The 23,078-nt window shown below is 49.9% G+C and overlaps 1 protein-coding gene across 1 annotated transcript; it reads left to right on the plus strand.

Moving 5' to 3' along the window:
- The first annotated feature begins 1,883 nt into the window (after nt 1-1,883).
- Nucleotides 1,884-6,692, plus strand: LOC123095049 (cyclin-SDS-like). Its single transcript, XM_044516879.1, has 7 exons — nt 1,884-2,687; nt 2,801-2,971; nt 3,933-4,099; nt 4,916-5,044; nt 5,143-5,323; nt 5,454-5,498; nt 5,653-6,692. Exons 1-7 carry the CDS (start codon nt 2,022-2,024, stop codon nt 5,683-5,685), a joined length of 1,392 nt encoding a protein of 463 aa, XP_044372814.1. The 5' UTR covers nt 1,884-2,021; the 3' UTR covers nt 5,686-6,692.
- The last annotated feature ends 16,386 nt before the right edge of the window (nt 6,693-23,078 follow it).

The raw sequence follows: 23,078 nt of genomic DNA on the forward strand, positions 1-23,078 counted from the left end.
AATTAGTATTGTACTACCGTATATGTATACCCCACCATCAAGATGAGACCCTTCACGACAACGCCAACAAGAATGACTATTATACATTAATATTTCCATGACAGTAGCATTGAACAATCAGTACTTCCAATCACTATACATTGTTGTCAATCCACATGCACAATCTATACATGAACATTCCATGCTACTAGCATTGAAGAATCAGTGATAAGATTGATTAGTTGGACCCATTATGATTTTTATTGACACAGTCTAATTGAATAATGAACAACATGAAACATTCATCCAGTGGTATGGGGGGATAACTCGCATGCTAGAACTTCCACCCAAATCGGGAACATCACTCAAAAACACTAGATGAGAAGCGGTTTGGAGGTCGATGTACTTAAATTTTTCGTCGCCGCTAGAGCGGGTGCAGCTGGAGGAGCAGCGGGAGTGGATGGCGCCGGGCCAAACCCCATAAGGTAAGAAGGCATCGAAGCTCATCCTTATACCCGGAACATAGGTCCTAGCTCGAATCACGGAACTGCCTACAGAGGCGCGTGACGAGAGAGAGAACATAGGTTGGAAATAAACCCTACCCGTTGCAGTGGCAGAAGCCCTCACCCCTCCTGGGACCGCGAAAGTGCCATCCGCAACCGCGACCAACATCAGCGGACCAGCAAGGAGGGTGTCGGATACCGCCCCTAAGGGACCCTTCGCCGATGAGTGTTCACACCTACCATAGATGGGGACAGAGGACCTTATCCGCCTCTGTAACTCGTTAGGGCTGCACCCCTCAAGGCCGGAGACCCAGTGGTCATGGTTTGCGGTGGCGGGAAGGGGGTGGCACATAGCTACAGAAGAAGGAAGAGGCGTGGTCAGTGAGGGGGGAGGTGGGGGTATGAAAGGGGTTTGGGGAGTGAGGCCAGATGATGGAGTGTTATGAACATCAACAAGCGCCCCCCGCGCTCTCCGAGGCATGCAGTTGAGTGCCACACATGGGTCACTTAAGCGTCCTCGAAAACCGCTTGACCCAAAACACGTAGAAGCCCATTAAGATATGACAGCGTGCGATGCGAGGGAATGAGAGCCCACTAAAAATTTGCAGCCCATTAGAGAGCAGTGTCTGGCAGGGAAAAATATTGTTATGATGACACATTGCTCGAGAGACGGCTCATGATAGGCCGGTAGCAGAAAGGAAAGACGATCATCGAACTGTCGTGAATGGCAACGAAAGAGGACTTGTCGTTTGCTTGGTTATTTAAAAAAGTGCCACGACAGATGGTATGGCGTCAAAAACCAAACAAACACATCTTGTCATATGTCGTTCAAAATTTCGATGATACAATAACTTGTTTATCATGTTACACATACCTCAGGTGGCCTGACATGATGCTAGTGTGCCTGACACAGTTATCGACAACAACAGAATATTTGTGACTGGTGTATAATATTAGCGGCGACAACGATGTGAGTATCGGAAGGACATGTCCGGCAAGTGCCACGCGGGCCGAATGAGTGACGACTCTTTTTTTTTTTTTTTTTTTGAGGATCGGGTAGGAGATAACTTGGCATGTGTATATGCTCGCTAATCCTGAGACAGCGCGACATTCCCACGGACGCACTGGCGGAAGCAGCCGCCTTCTGTTTCCATCGGAAACGGGATCGTTCGTAGTAGGAGTACAGTTCTAGAACCGTGGGTCCTCTCCCCTCAACAACAACAAAAAAAAAACTCCTCTCCTTCCACGGATCTGCGCTGACAGCAGGTGGGGTCCCCTCGGGCGGTGCATGTGCACCGGGCGTAGCCGTAGCTCCGTGCCCTTGGCTTCCTCGCCAAAGCTTCGGAAGTTCAAATTCAAATGAAGCGATCGGTCTGTGAGGTGAGCTCATCCTCCTGCGGCACGCCACCCCCATTCCCCTCCCCTTCCTCCCCGCTGTCGACGGCCTCACGGCTATATAACCGAGCCAAATCAGAAAGCACCTAGCCGGTAGCCACACACACACGCACACACACGCACACACGCACCCACGAGCACGCCATGCCGCCCACCATGCTCGCGCCGGTGCCCACGAGGCCGCGCTCCCACCCCTTCCGCCGCCGGAGGGACGCGGCTACTCCGCTCCCAGACCAGATCGCGGCGGCGATGGCGGGGAAGCGGCCCGCGGAGTCCTCCACATCGGCCTCCTCCTCCTTCCGCAGCGAGGTCGTCTCCACCACCACCGCCACCTCCTCCGCCGCCCTCGCCGCGTCGCAGCGCCCGGAGAAGAGGCCCCGGCGCCAGGACTCGGGCGACGCGCGGCCCGCCGCCTCCGAGTGCTCGGAGGTCATCGGCGGCGCCACGGCGCGCCCCGCGGAGGTCGAGGCCTCCGAGTCGTCCTGCCTCCGCTCCGTCCTCCAGCCCGACCTCGCCTGCCCCGAGCTGCTCGCCGACGATGCCGAGGCGACGGAGTACTCTTCGGCCTGCGACGAGCTCACGCAGTCCGACGCGGAGGAGGAGGTGCTCAGTGCTCCCAGCCCCTGCACCGACTACTCCCTCAGCCCCCTGCTCGACACCTCCTCTTCCTCCTCCGAGGAGGAGGAGGAAGACGACGACGACGCCCCCCCTTCCTACACCCTCTCCCTCTTCCTCGACTACGCCAAGCAGTTCGTCCCCTGTGTGCAACACAAGGCGCACGCCGTCGCCGACGCCGTCCCCATCCCAGAGGTAAGCCGGTTCCACACAGTTCCTCCTAAACTCTGTTTGAAATTGGGTCTCTCTGCGAGAGTCAGTGCGGTGTTTGATCTGATTTGTTGGCTTCGTTGGAATGTTTGTGTCAGTGGAAGCAGTTCGATGACTTGGAGGACGAGGAGAGCTACGAGCAGTTCCGGCGGCGCGAACGGCGGGGAGTGGTGGCGTGCGACTACACAGAGGTGTACGCCTCCATGTCAGGCAACTGTGGCCGTCACGTCGTGGAGCAGCGTTCTGTCATGGTGAACTGGATCATCGAGGTCAGTGCACACCAGCGCTGTACTCTGCATTCTACATGTACTCCGCGATTCCACTTTAGTTCAATTCCAATTTGTAGTACAAGCTCGCCTTACAGATTCACAGTCATGGTTGGTTTTGTGCTGATAATATACTGCGAAGTCACCTAGTACTGCAGATTCAGTATTGGTTTAGTTATCTGAATGATATCTGTTCTAAAGGCACTGTGGTTGTGTGGTTGATCTCTAGTGTGTGTATGTGTTCGGCGTGCTGAGACAGCAGATCCAGCTATGCACTTTCTTAAATTTTGCAGGGGATAGTTGTCTACTGTCGAAGATATTATTGTGCAACATTCTGATTAGTAGATTGCTCACAGACATTGTCTGTTGTGCAGACGGATCCTGTGTTGTTGTTTTTTCGAAACTGTTGTAACAAAATGTTATTGTACAACATTCTGATTAGTAGATTGCTCACGACATTAATTTTGAGGAGGTGTTTGTTTTAAAATTTTGACATTCAGTGTTTGAAAAGGGAAATATCTTCAGTTATGCTGCAAAGTTATCCAGTAAACCATTTGCTATTTGATTAGCTTATGGTCTTCATGTCTAGGAGGCACATTGTAGCAATCAGGATACCAGCATCATTTCTATGTTGATATGCAACTCCTGAGTGCATTGTCCGTATATGCCCCTTTTATACCATTCCATTCAAATCTAAGCTTCTGTATGCACTTGATTTTTGCGTTAAGACTTGAGAGAACTTCTGAGGATACTGTCGGCACCGTGTTTTCACCTGAAGATTTTGATACGCAACTACTCCCTCCGTTCCAAAATAGATGACCCATTTTAGAACGGAGGGAGTAGATATTAAAATGGCAATAAAATGATGAGATCCTTGTACATAATACTATGAGGATTTGACTGTTCTCAAATAAAAATGTATCTGTAACTTGCAAATAATAGCTGTTTCCCATGAATTTTGTAGCATGGGCATGTGACAGAGCTGCAGCCAGAGACATTGTTCCTGGGAATTGGACTGATGGACCGCTTCTTGACACGTGGATACCTAAAGGGCTCTAGGAATGTGCAGTTGCTGGGCATTGCCTGCATCACCCTAGCCACCCGCATTGAAGAGAACCAGCCATACAATAGGTATTGAGCTCCCTTGTGCTACATGTTCATTCTGTTTCAGTAAAATGTGTGCATGGCATATTTTCTTATCCCCCCCTTTCAGTATGAGTACTACTGCAGGTTGTTGGCGTATGGTAGTAAGATAGGATTGTCTCAGTTGAACGTCTGTTCGCTGTTATGGGTTGCTAACTGAAATAATGCTTCAAGTATCCCTGCAACAAAAGAAGCCTCAGATAAACGCATCCTTTTATTTCAGGTCCAAGTTCCAGTGTGGATTTTTCAGATGGTTGTAGTACAATACTGTTAAATCCTAACTAAGCTCTTCTATGATATGTTTCTTTTTTGTTTCCGGAGCTCATTTCAATATAACTTAATTGGCCATTTGATAGACCTTAGCAAGTTCTCAGGGGATGCCTTGATTTTGTTGAAAACTGTCATTGCACAATCTTGTGAAAAACCATACAAACATCAAACATGTGATAATAGCTCATATACAATGGCCACATCTGAAGAAGAAGAAAATGTGGCACACAGTACTATGCATAAACAACAGAGTACTCCCTCTGTAAACTAATATAAGAGCGTTTAGATCACTATTTTAGTATTCTAAACGCTCTTATATTAGTTTACGGAGGGAGTACTTTAGAACAGCATGACATATTATTCTTTACCAGCCCACCTCTTTACATTGCACTGCAGTATCCTTATTATCTCTGGGATCACCAATTCACCATTTGTTCCCTCGTGTTTATGTATTGTCTGGGATCACCATTTGTTCCCTCATCTTTATCTCCATTCAGGACAGCGTAATCTCACTGTGTGTGTTATCTCTTTCAGCATCATGCAGAAGTCTTTCACGGTAGGGATCAACCTTTACAGCCGGAGCGAGGTCGTCGCCATGGAGTGGCTGGTTCAGGAGGTCCTAGATTTCCAATGCTTCGTCATGACAGTCCACAATTTTCTCTGGTACTACATGTTTCCTGCATTCTCGTCTGTGCCAAGCCGAGCAAAACTGAACGAGAAGCCTACACTAACAGTTCACTATTCGTTTTCTAATTCTTCAGGTTCTATCTGAAGGCTGCAAAAGCAGACGACAAAGTGGAGGATCTGGCCAAGCACCTGGCCCTGCTCACACTTCTGGACCATAAGCACCTCTCCTACTGGCCCTCGACCGTTGCAGCCTCGGTGGTGGCCCTTGCCTGCCTTGCCACTGACAAGGAGTCCTCGTGCCATCGGGTAATGGAGGTAAATGCTCTGAACTGAACTCCTCCATCAAAGCTATGCATTTCTCTTATGTCTTCTGTCGTTCAGAACTTCGATAAGACGTACTGACCGCTTTGAAACGCCTGACCGCTTTGCTCCTCGCGTAATGCAGACTCACTCGAGGACGAAGGACGATGATCTGCCTGAATGTTTAATGGTTCGATCCCTCCCTCGCACTCTTATTCTTGGCACCATGAACTGAAGTTACTGAACTGAGCTCTTGACAGTGTGCAGAAACTTATGTACGTAACTGCATTTTTGTGCTGCCACGGCGACTAACATTCCTTCTGCTGTGCAATCTTTTCATGCAGAGTCTGGAGTGGCTGATAAACTATGCTTCGTAGCACCCAGGGCTCCCAGGTTGAACATTCTATCTAATCTTCTGCTGATCAACAGTACAGCGTAGCACAGCCATTTAGCAACAACGGGAGAGTGTACATGCCATTAGTTTGCACAGCGGGATAAAATAAATGAGGACACGGCAACATGTTTATCGCTGTAAAGGGGAAGATCGTAACTGCAGAATTTCGTACTGAGGTGGTAACTACAGCCTATAGGGAGAGCTGTTGTGGTCATGTGTCTTTTCCATCGTCAGTTAGCTCTTTGTGGTCAATTATAAGGTTGGATGTTGTTGTATTCCTCGACTGCCTTTTCTTTTTTGGATCAGTGGTATATTGTTTAAAATGGATCTACGGCTCAGTAAAAATGCTCTTGTTTACTGTCAGTGTACAAATGGTACTTTTTTGCCAGGTTATGGTTGCCATTATGGCTCTTGAGAACCGAAGGTCTCGGATTTCAGTTTTTGGGATGAACGGGATGATGCCCTCAAGCAGATGTGTATGTCTTAAGGTCGATAAGGAGATGTGCTTGTCCTGAAGATCGCCGAGACAAAGAAAATGCCCAGTTTGACTAATGGACATTCCAGCTCGTTTCCACCACCTGATCCAGCGATGATGGCAATGGCAGTGGCATCGGTCCGCGGTCCGCCGCCAAAAACTTCATCAAGCAACCATAGCACGGATATTCACACCATTTGCCATTGTCACCGGCGTTGACACCGTGCGCCATCTCTGCAAAAACCACACCACAGTAGAGAATCTGCGCTGCCCACCACTACACACGGTCTCCATGCCTCAACCACCCAAATCAGGGCAACAAAGAGACAAAGAAGCGACAACTGCAACACTACGGCTCCCTCCAGCCAAGACCATCTCCAAAATGATGCCCCCAAAAGGGTACGCGGCACATGTGACGTCATCGTATGCCCCGGAAAACTACAGAGGAGGAAAAACCTTCAGCGAGACGAGAGATATTCTCACGGGATATAGCGGCGACTGAAAATTTAATGTACGGTGAATTATTTAGCATATGCTGACTTTTTTATAGAGCTGAACTTTTTGAATATACATGATGAACTATTTTTAGTATATGTTGAAATTTTTTAATATACACGGACATCTTTTTTAAACATGAACTTCAAAACTCTTTGGGACAATGAGGTTAGAGCTTCTCGTCATATGACGAGGTTTGGTGTCAGGTGTTTCAGATCTAGTCAGGGGTTCAACGATGACAACTATAGCTACAGGGCGTTGGTCCTTAGAGGCACGTGCACTAAGACTTCCCGACTGTCATCGACAAGGTCAAGCCGGCTCCGGTATGGGAGCGGCGACAACGGCGCATCAACGGCTCGTTTTGATGGCGGTAGTGGTTGTTCGGTGGTCTCAGAATCTTGATATAATTTTTATTATGTTTGAGATTCTATGTATTTCCGGCGAACTTTGATAATAGATCTTGGATCGTTTTTGCAAAAATAAAAATTAAAAAAATCATCCAACAGGCAGTTTATCTACTATCACTATAAAAGGAAGAGAGGGCGGAGAACCAAATCATCATATCCATCAAAACCTGCAATCTGATGGTCTACATCCCTCCAGCATACTAAACGCGTTTTACACTTTAATTACCTACCATGCCATTACTTTAATTAATTACCCACCATGCCATTACTTTAATTAATTACCCACCATGCCATTGGGTTAATATCGTCCCGAACACGTCGCTCCCCTCTGCCCTCTCGCAACCACGCCGTTGGGGCAGTTTTGGTTCCACCTCTTCCTACAGCCTCCGCGCCAGCCATCGCCTCGACCGCCGCCGGAGAACCACCCGTGCCTCCCGCGCCGTTCACGCGCCACGCGCCCACGCACCGCCGCGCCGTCCGCACCCGCGCCGTCCGCCGCGCCACGCACTACCGCCCCGTTCGCTCCCAGACACCCGCGCGAGCACCGCCCCCGCCCGGTCGCCCGTCCGCCGGAGTCTGTCGCGCCCTCACCCGCTCGCCCATCCGCCGCCGCCCCTGTCTCCGCCTGCCCGCCGGCCGCCGCCCCACTGCCGGAGATCGCCGCCCGGTCATACCGCCCTCTTCCGGACACCCCCACCGCCCGCGGCCATTGTCCCCCGTCCGCTGCCCCTGCCCCGCGGCTGAAGAGGATCAGGTGGCAGATGTAACAATTTGTTTGAATCAAATATGATATTTCAATGGTAAATATAGTGGATAGTGCCAATGTGTATTCGACCTGCGTACCATCTTCTGTTTACTTTCACACGTCTATTGCACAATATCCAAATTATGAATGCGATGTCAAGAGTTCACATGTGGTTCATATATTATTTTTTTTAGAAAAGGAGGATGACCCCCGGCCTCTGCATCTGGAGATGCATACGGCCACTTTATTAATTATTCTCGAGGACCTTACAAAGTATTACAACAATATGCCTGAATCCGCCATCTTGGCAACATATGCCACTACTCCTATCCAAAAGATGCAGGGGTGCTACCTAGGCCACATACCCAGACTACTCACGTAATCCTATCATCAAAAGCCAGAAGCCCCAGCCGAGCCACATACCGGGTCTGGGGCATAAACTGGTCTCACGCACTCACATGTGTCGTCGCCGCCATCTTCCACAGGTCCGTCTTCAGAGCAGATATTGAGGCTTCTACCTTGTCAGGTCACTCCGTCATCGACGCCACCTTGACGCCAGACAACTACCTCCACCTGCGCGAGTCCATCACCGTGCATCGGGCGCCGAGTCTCCACTGCACCACGCCGCCGAGATCTGCCGTCATCAATGTGAAGGATGAAGCACCGCTCCACCAAAAAGGCGCCCGCTGGTCCCTCGATCCCGTGTACGCCTCCAAGAATGACGCCCCTAAGGAGAAAACGACACCAACGCGCCACCGTCATCCGATCAACTGATCTAGGGTTTCCCCCGGAGGTAGCGGATAGAGGTCTAGAGCTTCTCCACGGCGATGCCTTCAAGAAGGTAATGACAGAACAGGGTGCCACCAATGCCGGTCATGGCATCAAGCCGAGCACAAGGTTTTCACCCGGATCCGCTCGAAGAACCTCCATCATGTAATGTGTGCACGGGTCGCCGCCGATCTGAGCCGCCGCACAACGAGCAGGCCGCAGCGGCCAGATCAGATCTGTCCGGAGGGCACAACCTGCATGGTGCCGACCCAACCACCAGGCCCTCCATGCCGCCACCGCCGATCCGAGGTCAGATGGTGTGTCGCCGCAGACCCGGCCGCCGCCGCCGAACGCCACCACGCAGCCCGAGGCAGAGCCGGCTGCCGCACCCCACCATCGCCGCCCTTGGCCGAGGCAGCCACCGCGCCGCCGCCGGAAGGCAGGCCCGCCGCGTCGCCAGGCCAGATCGGCCCTTGGCCAAGGCAGCCGCTGCGCCGCGCCGAGGGCGGGCCTGCCGCGCCGCCAGGCCAGATCGGCCGCGCCACCCATGCCGCGGGGCGCCGCACCACCCCCACGGCGCAGGCAAGAGGGAGGACCCCCGCCACCGCCATCAGCCCCGGGCCATCGCCGGCGGCGTCCTTCGGCGGCGGCGGAGGGAGGGGAGGAAGGGAGGGGAGGGGACCCCCGGCGGCTAGGGATCGAGATCCCGCCCGAGTTGCCCGAGCGGGGGCAACGCGGGGGCGCTCATGTGGTTCATATATTGCAATGCAATAACACTTTATTTCTAAGTTCTGGAGAAAGATTTGTGAGAGGAAACATTTTTTCTGGAGAGACAACAATATTTAGTTTCAGGCTATGTCTTCTTTTGTTTTATAGTCGTTTGAACGAGAAATCTTGATCTCCACTACTGTCGTTGGAGAAGAAAAGGGGATGGAAGAAGAAAACTGAGATATGGGCCGTGGGGTTGTGGACTTGTGGTCTCTGACTCAATATCCCCTTGTATTCCTCCTGCACTCACGAAACACCTTGCCCTGAAATTTCAAAGTGGAAAGCGAGTGACGGATCAACATTGGAAGGAACCCAAGCTGCTAGCGTAGTGGTGTGCAGGGGGAGGCCCGAAACAAACAGGTGACTGCATCGCCAGGGCCGATATGAGGAACATCTGCAGAGAGCAGACCGTAGGCAAGGGCACAGGAAGATGGTGTCAGTAATGGCAAAGGGGAAGGCAGGTAGTAGTGACGTGGAAGATATTTCTTTTTGAGTTTCTGTATTTGTGTACGTTTGTTGGGGGAAATGGTAGTGTGCCACTCTGATTTTTGTTCCTGTCAGATTTCCAGATAGGTACACTAGAGTGATATTAGTGGTCTTTTCATGCTGTAAAATGCAGGTTTGGCAAGACACTTCGGCTTAACATTTTTAATAGTGATCTTAGTAGTATTTGACGAAAAAGGGTTTCCCCCGCTTTGTATTACAAAGCAACCACCGATACATCCAACGATAGGTGCTGGGGCCGTAGCACAAATAAGCCCAAAGAAAAACAAAGAAGAAAGGAAGAGAAACAAATGCCAACAACGGAAGATCGACGAAACGAAGATGACCGGCGACCGCTGCACCCTCCGGAGAAGTACCACCACGTTCCCAGCACCCGAAGCTCCGCGTACCAAGCAACACCTTCAAGAAGGAGGCGACGATGACGCCGCTGCTGCCCGGACTAGTCCTAGGGTTTCCCTCGGTACGCAGGAGGGCAGTGAGGGGAGGGGTGTACCCGACGCCCTTCAGGAAGGTCCGACGGCACCCACAGGCGTCGCGGCGTCGGGGCCGGACAAGCCGCCAGAGATTTCTCCCAACCCAAACCCCCACCACCACCCCAGACGAATCATAGTGCACCGCCCATCGCGCCGCCCACCAACATGTGCCACCACGATCACCGGATCAACTCCACCATCTCCCTGAGGTCACCGGCACGAGACCTGGAGGATGGGAGAAGGGAGAGTGTCCTTGGGGGCATCCGCAACATCACCGACGTGAGGGGACAACCACCACCGCCACCGCGGAGCCGACCGGACGCGCGGACAAGGGACCTGCCAGGCACCGAGGCCCGGCCGAACCCAACAGGGTCCGGACAGCCCTTGCCGGCACGCTGCAGCTCATCGGCCGACGAAGCCGCCACCGCCTGCAGACCACCGCCACTTCACCACCAACCAGGGAGCAGCGCCACCACGCACCGAGTCGCCGGCCCACCCTAGCCCAGATGGGGCTCGAAAGGGCCCAGATCTGGGCCGCGCAGGCGCCGCCGGCCACCAGCACCGCCACGCCGCCCCGCGGCCAACGGCCGCGCCGCCGCACCGAGAGCCATGGAGCTCGTCGGACTCCCGCCGCCAAACCCCACCGCAGAGGCCGAGCAGCACTGCCGCCATCGGGGGGCCCCCGCGCCCCCCAAAAGCGAGCGGGGAAGGGACGGCCCGCCGCTGCCAGCGCCGTGCGGGCAGGGCCCGGCGGCTCCGGCCGGCGGCGGCGGGGATGGAGAAGGACGGGGAGGAGGCCGAAGGAGAAGGGGCAGGGGGCCGCCCGTCGCCCGTGGGGGGGCGAGCGGGCGGACAGGTGCGCTGTAACACCCACGATGCGGCTATATCTCCCACGTGTCGAAGCACGACTTAGAGGCATAACCGCATAGTGGTTTTGTCGCAAGAAGGGTCATCTTCACACAATCCCATGTAATGAACAAGAATGGGATAAAGAGAGTTGGCTTACAATCGCCAATTCACACAATACATAAGTTAAGATCATACATCATTCAAAATACACTCATAGACCGGCTACGGTCAAGTTCAAATGAAAAGAAGACAACCCCAAATGCTAGATCCCCGATCGTCCCGACTGGGCTCCTCTACTGATCATCTGGAAACGATACATAGTAACGACCAAGGGCCTCATCAAATTCCCACTTCAGCTCAGTTGCGCCATCTGCGCTGGTATCCTCGGCACCTGCATCTGTTTTGGTAGAATCTGTGAGTCACGAGGACTCAACAATCTCACACCCGCGAGATCAAGACTATTTAAGCTCATAGTTAGGTAAAGGGGTAATATGGTGGAGCTGCGGCAAGCACTAAGCATATATGGTGGCTAACATACGCAAGTGAGAGCGAGAAGAGAAGCAACGCAACGATCGAGAAGCTAGAAGCGATCAAGAAGTGATCCTGAAACTACTTACGCCAAGCATAACTCAAACCGTGTTCACTTCCCGGACTCCGCCGAGAAGAGACCATCACGGCTACACACGCGGTTGATGCACTTTAATGAAGTCAAGTGTCAAGTTATCTACAACCGGACATTAACAAATTCCCATCTGCCTCATAAACCGCGGGCACAGCTTTCGAAAGATTATATACCCTGCAGGGGTATCCCAACTTAGCCCATCACAAGCTCTCACGGTCAACGAAGGATATACCTTCTCCCGGGAAGACCCGATCAGCCGCGGAATCCCGGTTCGCAAAACATTTTGACAATGGTAAAACAAGACCAGCAAAGCCGCCCGAAGTGCCGACAAATCCCGATAGGAGCTGCACATATCTCGTTCTCAGGGCACACCGGATAAGCGAAGCGTACAAGAACCAACGAATCCAAGTTGCCAAGGAATGGTCCCGCACGGTGCTCTAGTTTGGACCAACACTCGGAGGAGCACTGGCCCGGGGGGGTTAAATAAAGATGACCCTTGGGCTCGCGAAAACCCAAGGGAAAAGGGATTAGGTGGCAAATGGTAAAACCAAGTTTGGGCCTTGCTGGAGGAGTTTTATTCAAAGCGAACTATCAAGGGGGTCCCATAAATCACCCAACCGTGTAAGGAACGCAAAATCAAGGAACATAACACCGGTATGACGGAAACTAGGGCGGCAAGAGTGGAACAAGACACTAGGCATAAGGCCGAGCCTTCCACCCTTTACCAAGTATATAAGGTGCATTAATTAAACAAGAGATATTGTGATATCCCAACATATCCATGTTCCGACCAGGAACAAACTTTGTCTTCACCTGCAGCTAGCAACGCTATAAGAGGGGCCGAGCAAAAGCGGTGACATAGCCAAACAACGGTTGCTAGGACAGGTTGGTTAGAGGTTTGACATGGCAATAGGGAGGCATGATAAACAATGGCAGGTAGAGCTAACATAGCGATAGAGCGAGTACTAGCAAGCAAATATAGAAGTGATATCGAAGGTATGGTCATCTTGCCTGCAAGGTTCTCAGAGTTGTCGAAGGCTTGATCCTCGTTAGCGTACTCAACAGGTTCCTCGTGCCCGTACTCGTCTCCCGGCTCTACCCAAAGCAAGAACACAAGCAAAGGAACCACAATAAATCACGGTGCAATGCGCAAGCAACATGATGCAATACATGTCATGATATGCGAGATGTGATATGCAATGCATATGCGTGCTTCGGGAGGAAAAAGGATGAACAAGGCATCAACTTGGCAAAGCAAGTATGCCACTGGAAAGATGAGATGATTTCGGTTGAAATCGATATAAGGATCACCGAAAACGGATGCACGGTTTGCAAATGGCAAGCAAAACAAGAATGGCACAAAGCTGCGATTAACAGCACGATGCTACTTAGCATGCAACAAGAAACTATGCTACAGCACCCCAACATAAAAACAAAGCATATGGCAGTGATCTACAGGAGATGCTTTACAAAAGAGGAACACTGAGCTACGGCTAAATCACATCATAACAGGTTCAAACAAGCATGGTGAAAGTGCAAAAAATATCATGTTGGACATGGCATAAACAGCATCACGAAGCAATGTTCCGAGCAGGTTATCAACATGCTACAGGAACTTATAATAGCAAAACAAGACATGGCATGAATCTAATCAAAGCATAGATCAAAAGTCCCTTACTGACCATAAGCCAAAAAGGATCAGAAAATATGATGGCACCCATGTAAACATAGCAAGTTTCGTTAACAGATTCAGCAAACAAAGCATGGCATTGACATAATTACGAAGGCACCTTCGTGAGCTCGATGCACTCACTATAGAGCATATCATGATAAACTAAGCATACATACATCAAGAAGACATGTCATAGAAGCTATACATGGCAAGAACAACATAATAGCATACACAGATCAACTACAACAACCTTGGCCAAATTGAATAACATGTAAACAATCTGCCAGGAAACATTTTGAAGCAAAAGTAGAGCTCGAAAATGACATGCTAGACTACTCTATAATTGCAACCAGGACCATGGATGGATAGAGCATAACCATATGTTCAAAACACACTTACTGAAGTATCTCAAATTATGCATGGATCTCTCTGTAGCAACATGTTTACATGGCATCAAAATTACAGCAGAACAGGGACTAAAATCAGCAATATCACGAAGCCTAGTTTGCATGCTTGTGCTAGTCACCACATTGATCACAAAAATACATGGTAAGAACCTATGTAAATAAGACATAGCCTAGTTCAAAACACATTTAGGGATCAAATCCATAGGATGCACACATCAATCATGGCAAAAATGACAAAGAGCTCGTTCTGATAAGATTCTGAAACTAACATTATGAAGCACACTTCCAACAGCATTTCGGGCATCAAGATGAGCTCAAATGAAAATGATGCAATGAGATGAAATGATTTACTCTTCGAGGCGAACAATTCGGTATGCTACACGCCCAAAACGGAGCCACGGGTGCAAAGTTGTGGGACGATGAACATGCAACAAAATTTATCACAGAAAAGAACTTAGACGAAATTTCGGGGGAGAAGAAGAAAAGTCAACCGTGGCTTCGATCGGATCTGGCGCGCGCGGGTCGAGGTCGCGGCTGCCGGAGCGGGTTCGTAGGAGTGGGAGGGAGGAGAGGCCGGGGCGGCCGGAGGAGGACGCTGGCGGCGAGATCCGGCCCGGGTGCGGGAGGCGCGGCCGCGGGACGGCAGAGGTCGGTGACGGGGAGGAGCGCGGCGGAGGCGGGGCCGGGCGGCACCGGCGGCGCGGCCGCGGGGCGGTCGGACAGCGAGGCGGCGGTGGACGGCGGGCGCGGCCGGCTGCGGCGGCGGGCCGCGGGAGCGGGCGGCCGGGCGGCGGAGGACTCGGGCGGCGGGGAGGCGAGGCGATTGGGCCCGCGAGGGCCAGGAGCGGGCCGAGCGGGCCGGCGGCACGGGGCGCGGCGCAGGCCACATGGCGGGAGCCGATTCGCCCGGGGCGTGGCGGAGGATGCGTCCGGCTCCGTCCGGACGTGTCCGGCGGCGCGGAGAGGAGCGGGGCTAGGGTTAGGGTAGGAAATGATCCGGGATTTCGGGGGAGGGGGTGTTTTTATAGGTAGAAGGAGCTAGGAGTGTCCAAATGAGGTGTAGTTTTCGCCCACACGATCGTGATCCGACGACGGAGAGCATGGAAGTGACTTAGATGGGTTATTGGGCTGTTTTGGAGGGGTGTTGGGCTGCAACACAAAAGAGGCCTTTGCGGTTATGCGGTTAACCGTTGGAGTACCAAACGAGGTCCAAATGACCCGAAACTTGACAGGCGGTCTACTGGTGCTATACCAGGGCCACTTGGCAAGGCTCAGTCCATTCCGAGAACGTTCAACACCCGCACACGAAAAGAGACAAGAGGGGTGTGCCGGTGCATGTGGGAGTGTCGGATTGCGAAACGGACAACGGGGGAAAAGCTTGGATGCATGAGACGAACACGTATGCAAATGAGATGCACATGATGACATGATATAATATGCATGACATGAATAAAAATGCAAAACAAAAGACAAAACCCAACCACGGAGGGAATAACATATCACATAGCCGAAAATGGCAAGAGTTGGAGTTACAAAGATGGAAAGTTACATCCGGGGTGTTACAACACTCCACCACTACAAGAGGATCTCGTCCCGAGATCTAGGACTGAAAGAACTATGGATATTCAGAATGGAGGTGATCCTCGCGCTCCCAGGTGGCTTCTCGGTCGGAATGGTGTGACCACTTCACTTTCAGGAATTTGATTGACTTGTTGCGAGTCTTGCGCTCGCTTTCTTCAATAATAGCAATGGGGTGCTCATGATAAGAGAGATCTTCTGGGAGGTCGATCTCTTCGAAGTTGATAGTGCACTCAGGAGTCTTGAAGCACTTGCGAAGCTGTGACACGTGAAACACATCGTGCACGTTTGCAAAGTTGGACGGAAGCTCAAGTTGATAGGCGAGGTCGCCTCTTTTGCCAATGATCTTGAAAGGACCCACGTATCTAGGGGCAAGCTTCCCTTTGATACCGAAGCGATGAGTGCCTTTCATTGGAGAGACGAGGAGGTACACATGGTCTTCGATTTCAAAAGCCAAGTCACGGTGCTTGCTATCATAGTAACTCTTTTGGCGCGATTGCGCGGCTTTGAGATTCTCACAAATGACTTTGCACATTTCTTCGGCTTCTGTGATCAAGTCGTTGCCAAGAAGTTGGCGTTCACCTGTCTTAGACTAGTTGAGAGGAGTACGGCACTTTCTGCCATATAGAATTTCGAATGGGGCCTTGCCCGAACTCGCTTGGAAGCTGTTGTTGTAGTAGAACTCGGCATATGGAAGACAATCTTCCCACTTCATGCCAAAGGAAATGACACAAGCCCTGAGCATATCTTCAAGGATTTGATTGACTCGCTCGACTTGGCCACTTGTTTGAGGATGGAAAGATGTGCTGAAACGAATGTTGGAACCCATGGCCTTCTGAAAGGAGTCCCAGAACTTAGAAGTGAAGATGCTTCCACGATCTGAAGATATCAATTGTGGAATGCCGTGCAAGGAGATAATTCTGGAGGTGTATAGCTCTGCCAGCTGAGCTGCTGTGATAGATTCTTTGATAGGAAGAAAATGAGCCACTTTGGTAAGCTTGTCAATGACAACGAAGATAGCATCATTTCCACGCTTGGACTTAGGAAAACCAGTCACGAAGTCCATCTCGATATGGTCAAACTTCCATTCCAGAATAGCAAGAGGTTGGAGGAGACCAGCTAGTCGTTGGTGTTCTGCTTTCACCCTTCTGCAGACATCACATTCATTCACGAATTGAGCAATCTCTCGCTTCATTCGAGTCCACCAATATGACTGCTTGAGGTCATGGTACATCTTTGTACTTCCAGGATGAATGGATAGGAGGGAATTGTGTGCCTCGTTCATGATGACTTTTCTCAGATCACCTTTTGGAACGACAATTCGATCCTCGAAGAAAAGAGTATCTTTGTCATCCAAGCGATAGCACTTGTATTTGGGAATACTTTTGTCAATACCACGTTTCACCTTCTTCACCATGGTATCCAGGAGTTGTGCCTCACGAATTTGATCTTCCAAAGTAGGAGAGACTATGAGGTTGGCAAGAAAGCCTTGAGGAACAACTTGAAGATTCAACTTGCGGAAGGCTTCACAAAGATCCGGTTGAAACGGCTTGAGAATTAGACTGTTGCAATAAGCCTTTCTGCTCAGAGCATCTGCAATCACATTCGCCTTGCCAGGAATATATTCAATACTCGGATTGTACTCTTGAATCATTTCGACCCATCGAGTTTGCCTGAGGTTAAGGTTGGGTTGAGTGAAGATATACTTGAGGCTCTTGTGATCAGTGAAAATGTCCACTTGCCTTCCCAATAAGAGATGTCTCCATGTTATCAATGCATGGACAACTGCCGCCAACTCAAGATCGTGAGTGGGGTAGTTCTTTTCATTGGGCTTCAACTGACGAGAGGTATAGGCCACAACTTTTTTTCTCTTGCATCAACACAGCACTGAGACCTTGAAGGGAAGCATCACAGAAAACTTCGAATGGCTTGGATTCATCAGGAGGAGTCAAGACAGGAGCTGTGACTAGCTTCTCTTTGAGGGTGTTGAAAGCGACGTCACACTCAGGCGTCCATACATACTTGACATGCTTCTGGAGGAGGTTGGAAAGAGGCTTTGCAATCTTAGAGAAGTTCTCCATGAATCTTCGGCAATAGCTTGCAAGACCAAGAAAACTGCGGAGCTGTTTGACATTCTGAGGAGGTTCCCAATTCACAACTGCAGACACCTTCGCCGGATTAACAGCAATTCCCTTGGCGGAGATGATGTGGCCAAGATAAAGAACTTCATCAAGCCAGAACTCACATTTGGAAAACTTCGCATAGAATTGATGCTCTCTGAGCTTGTCGAGCACCAATCGCAAATGTTTGGCATGATCCTGCTTATTCTTGGAGAAGACCAAAATATCATCGAGATACACCAAGACGAATTCATTGGTGTAGGGGTTGAAGATAAAGTTCATCATGCGAGAGAACGTTGGAGGAGCATTGACAAGGCCGAAAGACATGACAGTATATTCATAAGAACCATAGCTTGTTCTGAATGCTGTCTTGGGAATATCTTGTTCACGAATGCGAATCTGATGATAACCCATACGAAGGTCAAGCTTGGAGAATACTTTAGCACCTTTGAGTTGCTCGAAAAGCTCATTGATGTTGGGAAGTGGATACTTGTTCTTGATTGTCTTCTTGTTCAATGGACGGTAATCGACACAAAGTCGGTCCGTGCCATCCTTCTTCTGGACAAAAAGAACTCCACAACCCCATGGGGAAGAACTCGGTCTGATCAAACCCAGACGCTCTTGTTCATCGAGCTATTTCTTCAATTCCTTCAGCTCCTTGGGTCCAAGCTTGTATGGACGCTTGCAAACGGGTTCTGTTCTAGGCTCAAGATCAATAACAAACTCGACTGGCCGATGAGGAGGCATACCCGGAAGCTCTTCTGGAAAGACATCTTGGTACTCACAAACGACTGGAATTTGAGAAATAGCATCCAACTCGCCCTTCTCATTGAGAGAAAACAACCGAATGGTTTCATCACGAGCGGCATAGATGATAACATCCTCAGAAGGGTGTGTCAATTGAATTTGCCTGGCAGCACAATCAAGCTGAGCCTTGTGCTTAGAAAGCCAGTCCATCCCGAGAATTAGATCAATATCAGAGTCGCCAAGAACCATTGGAGAAGATAGAAATCTATAGTCGCCCATCTTGATAGAAACATCATGAACTACCGAGTTGGCCCTCATTGACTTCCCCGGAGAAACAACACCCAAAGGTTTATCCAGGTAAGACCAAGTAAAATCATTCTTTGCAAAGAACGATCTTGACATGAAACAATGCGATGCACCAGTATCTAATAAGGCGGGCGCGGCCGGCTGCGGCGGCGGGCCGCGGGAGCGGGCGGCCGGGCGGCGGAGGACTCGGGCGGCGGGGAGGCGAGGCGATTGGGCCCGCGAGGGCCAGGAGCGGGCCGAGCAGGCCGGCGGCGCGGGGCGGCGGCGCAGGCCACGTGGTGGGAGCTGATTCGCCCGGGGCGCGGCGGCGGACGCTTCCGGCTCCGTCCGGACGTGTCCGACGGCACGGAGAGGAGCGGGGCTAGGGTTAGGGTAGGAAATGATCCGGGATTTCGGGGGAGGGGGTGTTTTTATAGGTAGAAGGAGCTAGGAGTGTCCAAATGAGGTGTAGTTTTCGCCCACACTATCGTGATCCGACGACGGAGAGCATGGAAGTGACTTAGATGGGTTATTGGGCTGTTTTGGAGGGGTGTTGGGCTGCAACACAAAAGAGGCCTTTGCGGTTATGCGGTTAACCGTTGGAGTACCAAATGAGCTCCAAATGACCCGAAACTTGACAGGCGGTCTACCGGTGCTATACCAGGGCCACTTGGCAAGGCTCGGTCCATTCCAAGAACGTTCAACACCCGCACATGAAAAGAGACAAGAGGGGTGCGCCGGTGCATGTGGGAGTGTCGGATTGCGAAACGGACAACGGGGGAAAAGCTTGAATGCATGAGACGAACACGTATGCAAATGAGATACACATGATGACATGATATAATACGCATGGCATGAATAAAAATGCAAAACAAAAGACAAAACCCAACCACGGAGGGAATAACATATCACATAGCCGAAAATGGCAAGAGTTGGAGTTACAAAGATGGAAAGTTACATCCGGGGTGTTACATGCGCGGGGAAGGGGGAGAGGGAGGCGGGGAGAGAGCTACGGCGGCCGATGGAGGCGGGAGAGGGCGGCCGCCGGCGGCGGCGGCGGCTGGGGCAGCGGGGCTAACCCTAGTCGCGGGAGCGGTTCAGCTCCTGACAGCAGCTATTGCAAGCTCCATCTCGAATTAGGAAATTAACAAACACACATCTCTTAGTAGTATTTTAATGCTGTAAATTTCAGATTTGATAAGATACTTTGACTTAATATTTTCTATGGTTGTATTTCAGAGAATATTGAGCCGTGAAGTTAGTATACGAGATATAGATGATCCACATCATTTGCATTGTTGCGTAAATCTTGGCTTTCTACATCAGCCTTCAATCACTTGAAGGTGCACCCCGGTACTGTGTATGTACATATATACGATTTTTTGTCATGTTTTAATTCTCTTAATCTGTTCATAGATCATGTGCGCTGTTATTTTTACTAGAGTTTTAATCTATATGTACTCTTTTCAATGGTTATTTGATATTTGGCTTCCCAACTAACATTGCAATTTGTTTAGAAACGATAAAGTTCTTCAGTAATCCCTTGAAACACTCTGCAGCAAAAGCAAATTAAGGGCATACCAGTTCCTTCTTAATACAAGCCTCAAACTTATTGTATTCTGAAATCTGAATATGTTCCCATTTATTCATTTTTTAATGCAGGCAAGCAGTTCTGCACCCATTGTTGCATCATTTAGCTATTCTTTACTACCTCATCCAGTAATGTTTCTTTTGTGGTTTCACTGAATTAACAAAATGGTTTTTATAGCTTATCCGCACAGGCATATGCTAAGATTGTGTCGACAGCATGTCTCCTTCGTACTAGTTAAAATTTGATGGATTAGTTGGTTGTAATGTGATCATGGTTTTTAATAGCGGATAGCAGGCTGGTAGCGATTGGGGTCCATGTAGCGGAATGCGGATAGCGGGCGATATTCTGAGCCGGCATCTGCACCCCCTGTAAGTGCATCTAGTGCCACCCCTAGTTGGTTTTGGAGTATTGACGACAAAGTTGGTTGAGGGACTAATGCGTTTGTGAGAATTGTAGGATAACGCAGGTAGTGTCCCTCATTGATTCGGTTTACCTACCGGAGATGACCCCTAAAAATTTATGAAGACATTGACGACAATGGTGGTATGAGAAGATATTCATATTGAAGACTATGACATGAGAAGACATTGCATGAAGACTATGGAGCACGAAGACTGTGTGGTTTCGTTGTTTCCTTTTCTTCTTTGTTGAGTCATAGGAACCACCGTACTGTTAAGTGGGGTCCAAGTGAACTAAGTCAGAGTGACTGAAGTGATGCTCAACCCAAATCCTATGTCTTCGAGCGAAGACAATGAGAGCAAATCTTATCCAGAGTTGGATGAGTCAGCTTTGCTTGTAGCCCAAGTAAAGTTGCCGTGTGTGTTTGAAATCTGACCGTTGGAACACGTGTCAGTTCCTTAGTGACCCAGGGTCATTTCGGACAAATCAGGTCGGGTTGCCTAGTGGCTATAAATAGCCCACCCCCTACACCATAAATTGGTGGCTGCTCAGAGTTAGTATACGGCTTTTGTCGTTTGAGAGCAACCCACCTCGAAGCATTTGAGAGAGAGAAATCCTTGCGAGGACAAAGCCCAAACACCCAGAGCCAAAGAGTGTTAGGCATCAGTGAAGTCTTTCTGTCTGTGTGACCTGAAGACTTAGTACACTTGAGGACTGTGCATCCTCCAGCCGGTTAGGCGTCTCGTTCTGAGCATCCAAGAGTCATTGTGGATTGCCGGGTGAACGGAGTCTGTGAAGGTTTGGAAGTCTACCTTGAAGACTTACCAGAGTGATTGGGCGAGGACTAAGTATCCTTAGCTCAAGGGGAATAAGGTGAAGACACGGTCTTCTGAGTTGAATCTCAGCCTCCCTAACCAGACGTAGAGTTGTCACAGCAACTGGAACTGGTCCAACAAATCCTTTGTCTTCAACAAGCAACTGGTTCTATCTCTTCCCTCCTTACTTTGAGTTTGTCTTCGTGAAGTCATTGCTTATCGTCTTATCTGATTGACTTCATTGCCTGACTACTATTGTTGATTGGCTTCATACTATCTTCCATCCTGATCCTACTACCTAGCTGCTATTAATCTTCGAACATTAATGCTATTGCATACTTGATTATGGCTTGCTTGTTGTAGTTTATCTTCCGCTGCATATCAATTAGGTTGTTTCTATTGTTTGTCTTCGAAACTTCCAAGTTTTGAAGACTTTCATAAAAATCGCCTATTCACCCCCCCTCTAGTCGATAACTAGCACTTTCAATTGGTATCAGAGCAAGGTACTCCCTTGTTCTGTGTGATTCGGTTTAACCACCTGGAGTTTAGCTATGTCGACTGCAGGTATAATCAAAGTCTCCGCTGCTTGCCCCGTGTTCGATGGAACAGAATATCCCTACTGGAAGAATAAGATGTGCATGCATCTTGAAGCCATTGATGTCGACCTCTGGTATGTCGTCAAGAATGGCGTTCCCAAAACTGGTGAAGGTGTCACCCCTACTGATGTCAAGAAGTTCATTCAACTGGACTCGACTGCAAAGAACATCATCTGTGGTCATCTGACCAAAGGACAGTATGGCCGTGTGAGTGCTCTGGAAACGTCAAAGCTAGTCTGGGACTGGCTGTCCAAGGTCAATGAAGGTGTCTCTACACAAAGAGACCAGAGGATCAGTGTTCTTCGCAATCTCTTCAATCGCTTCAAGAGAAACGACAATGAAAATGTCCAGCTCATGTTTGATCGCCTCACCGACATCACAAATGAGCTTCAGGCTCTTGGCGCCACTGAGATCACCAAGCATGAAATTGTCAAGACACTGCTGAGATCACTTGACACCTCCTTTGATACCCTTGCCCTCATGATACAAGAACGTCCTGACTTCAAGACACTCGATCCGTCTGATATACTTGAGAGGCGCAACACACATGAGTTCCATCTTTCTGAGAAAAGAGATATCTATGGCCCCAACTATGGCCGAACTCGTGCTTTGAAGGCAAAAGGTGTTTCCTCATCTGAAGAAGAAGAATCTGACTACGGTTCTGACGATCCTGAAGACATTGGAAGGGAGCTTGCTATGCTTGTGAAGAAGTTCCAGAAATTCACCAAGAAGAAGGGCTTCAGAAAGTCTTCACGATCCAGTTCAAGAAATGATGAAGCTTCCACTCAAGACAACAAGAAGAGAACATGTCACAAGTGTAAGAAGCCTGGGCACTACATATCTGAGTGTCCTCAGTGGGACAACGAGAAGAAGAAGAAGAAGAGCAAGGAATATGACTTCGATGACAAGAAGAAGAAGAAATCTTCGAAGTCTTCTTCCAAGTCCTCATCAAGGTCTTCATCTCACAAGAAGAGCTCATATGGCAAGGCTCGTGCTTTTGTTGGCAAGGAAATGGATTCAGAGGAGGAGTCTGCATCTAAAGAGGCAGAGGTGGAATCTG

The sequence above is a fragment of the Triticum aestivum genome, chromosome 4B (assembly GCF_018294505.1).
Source record: "Triticum aestivum cultivar Chinese Spring chromosome 4B, IWGSC CS RefSeq v2.1, whole genome shotgun sequence".
Lineage (NCBI taxonomy): Eukaryota > Viridiplantae > Streptophyta > Magnoliopsida > Poales > Poaceae > Triticum > Triticum aestivum.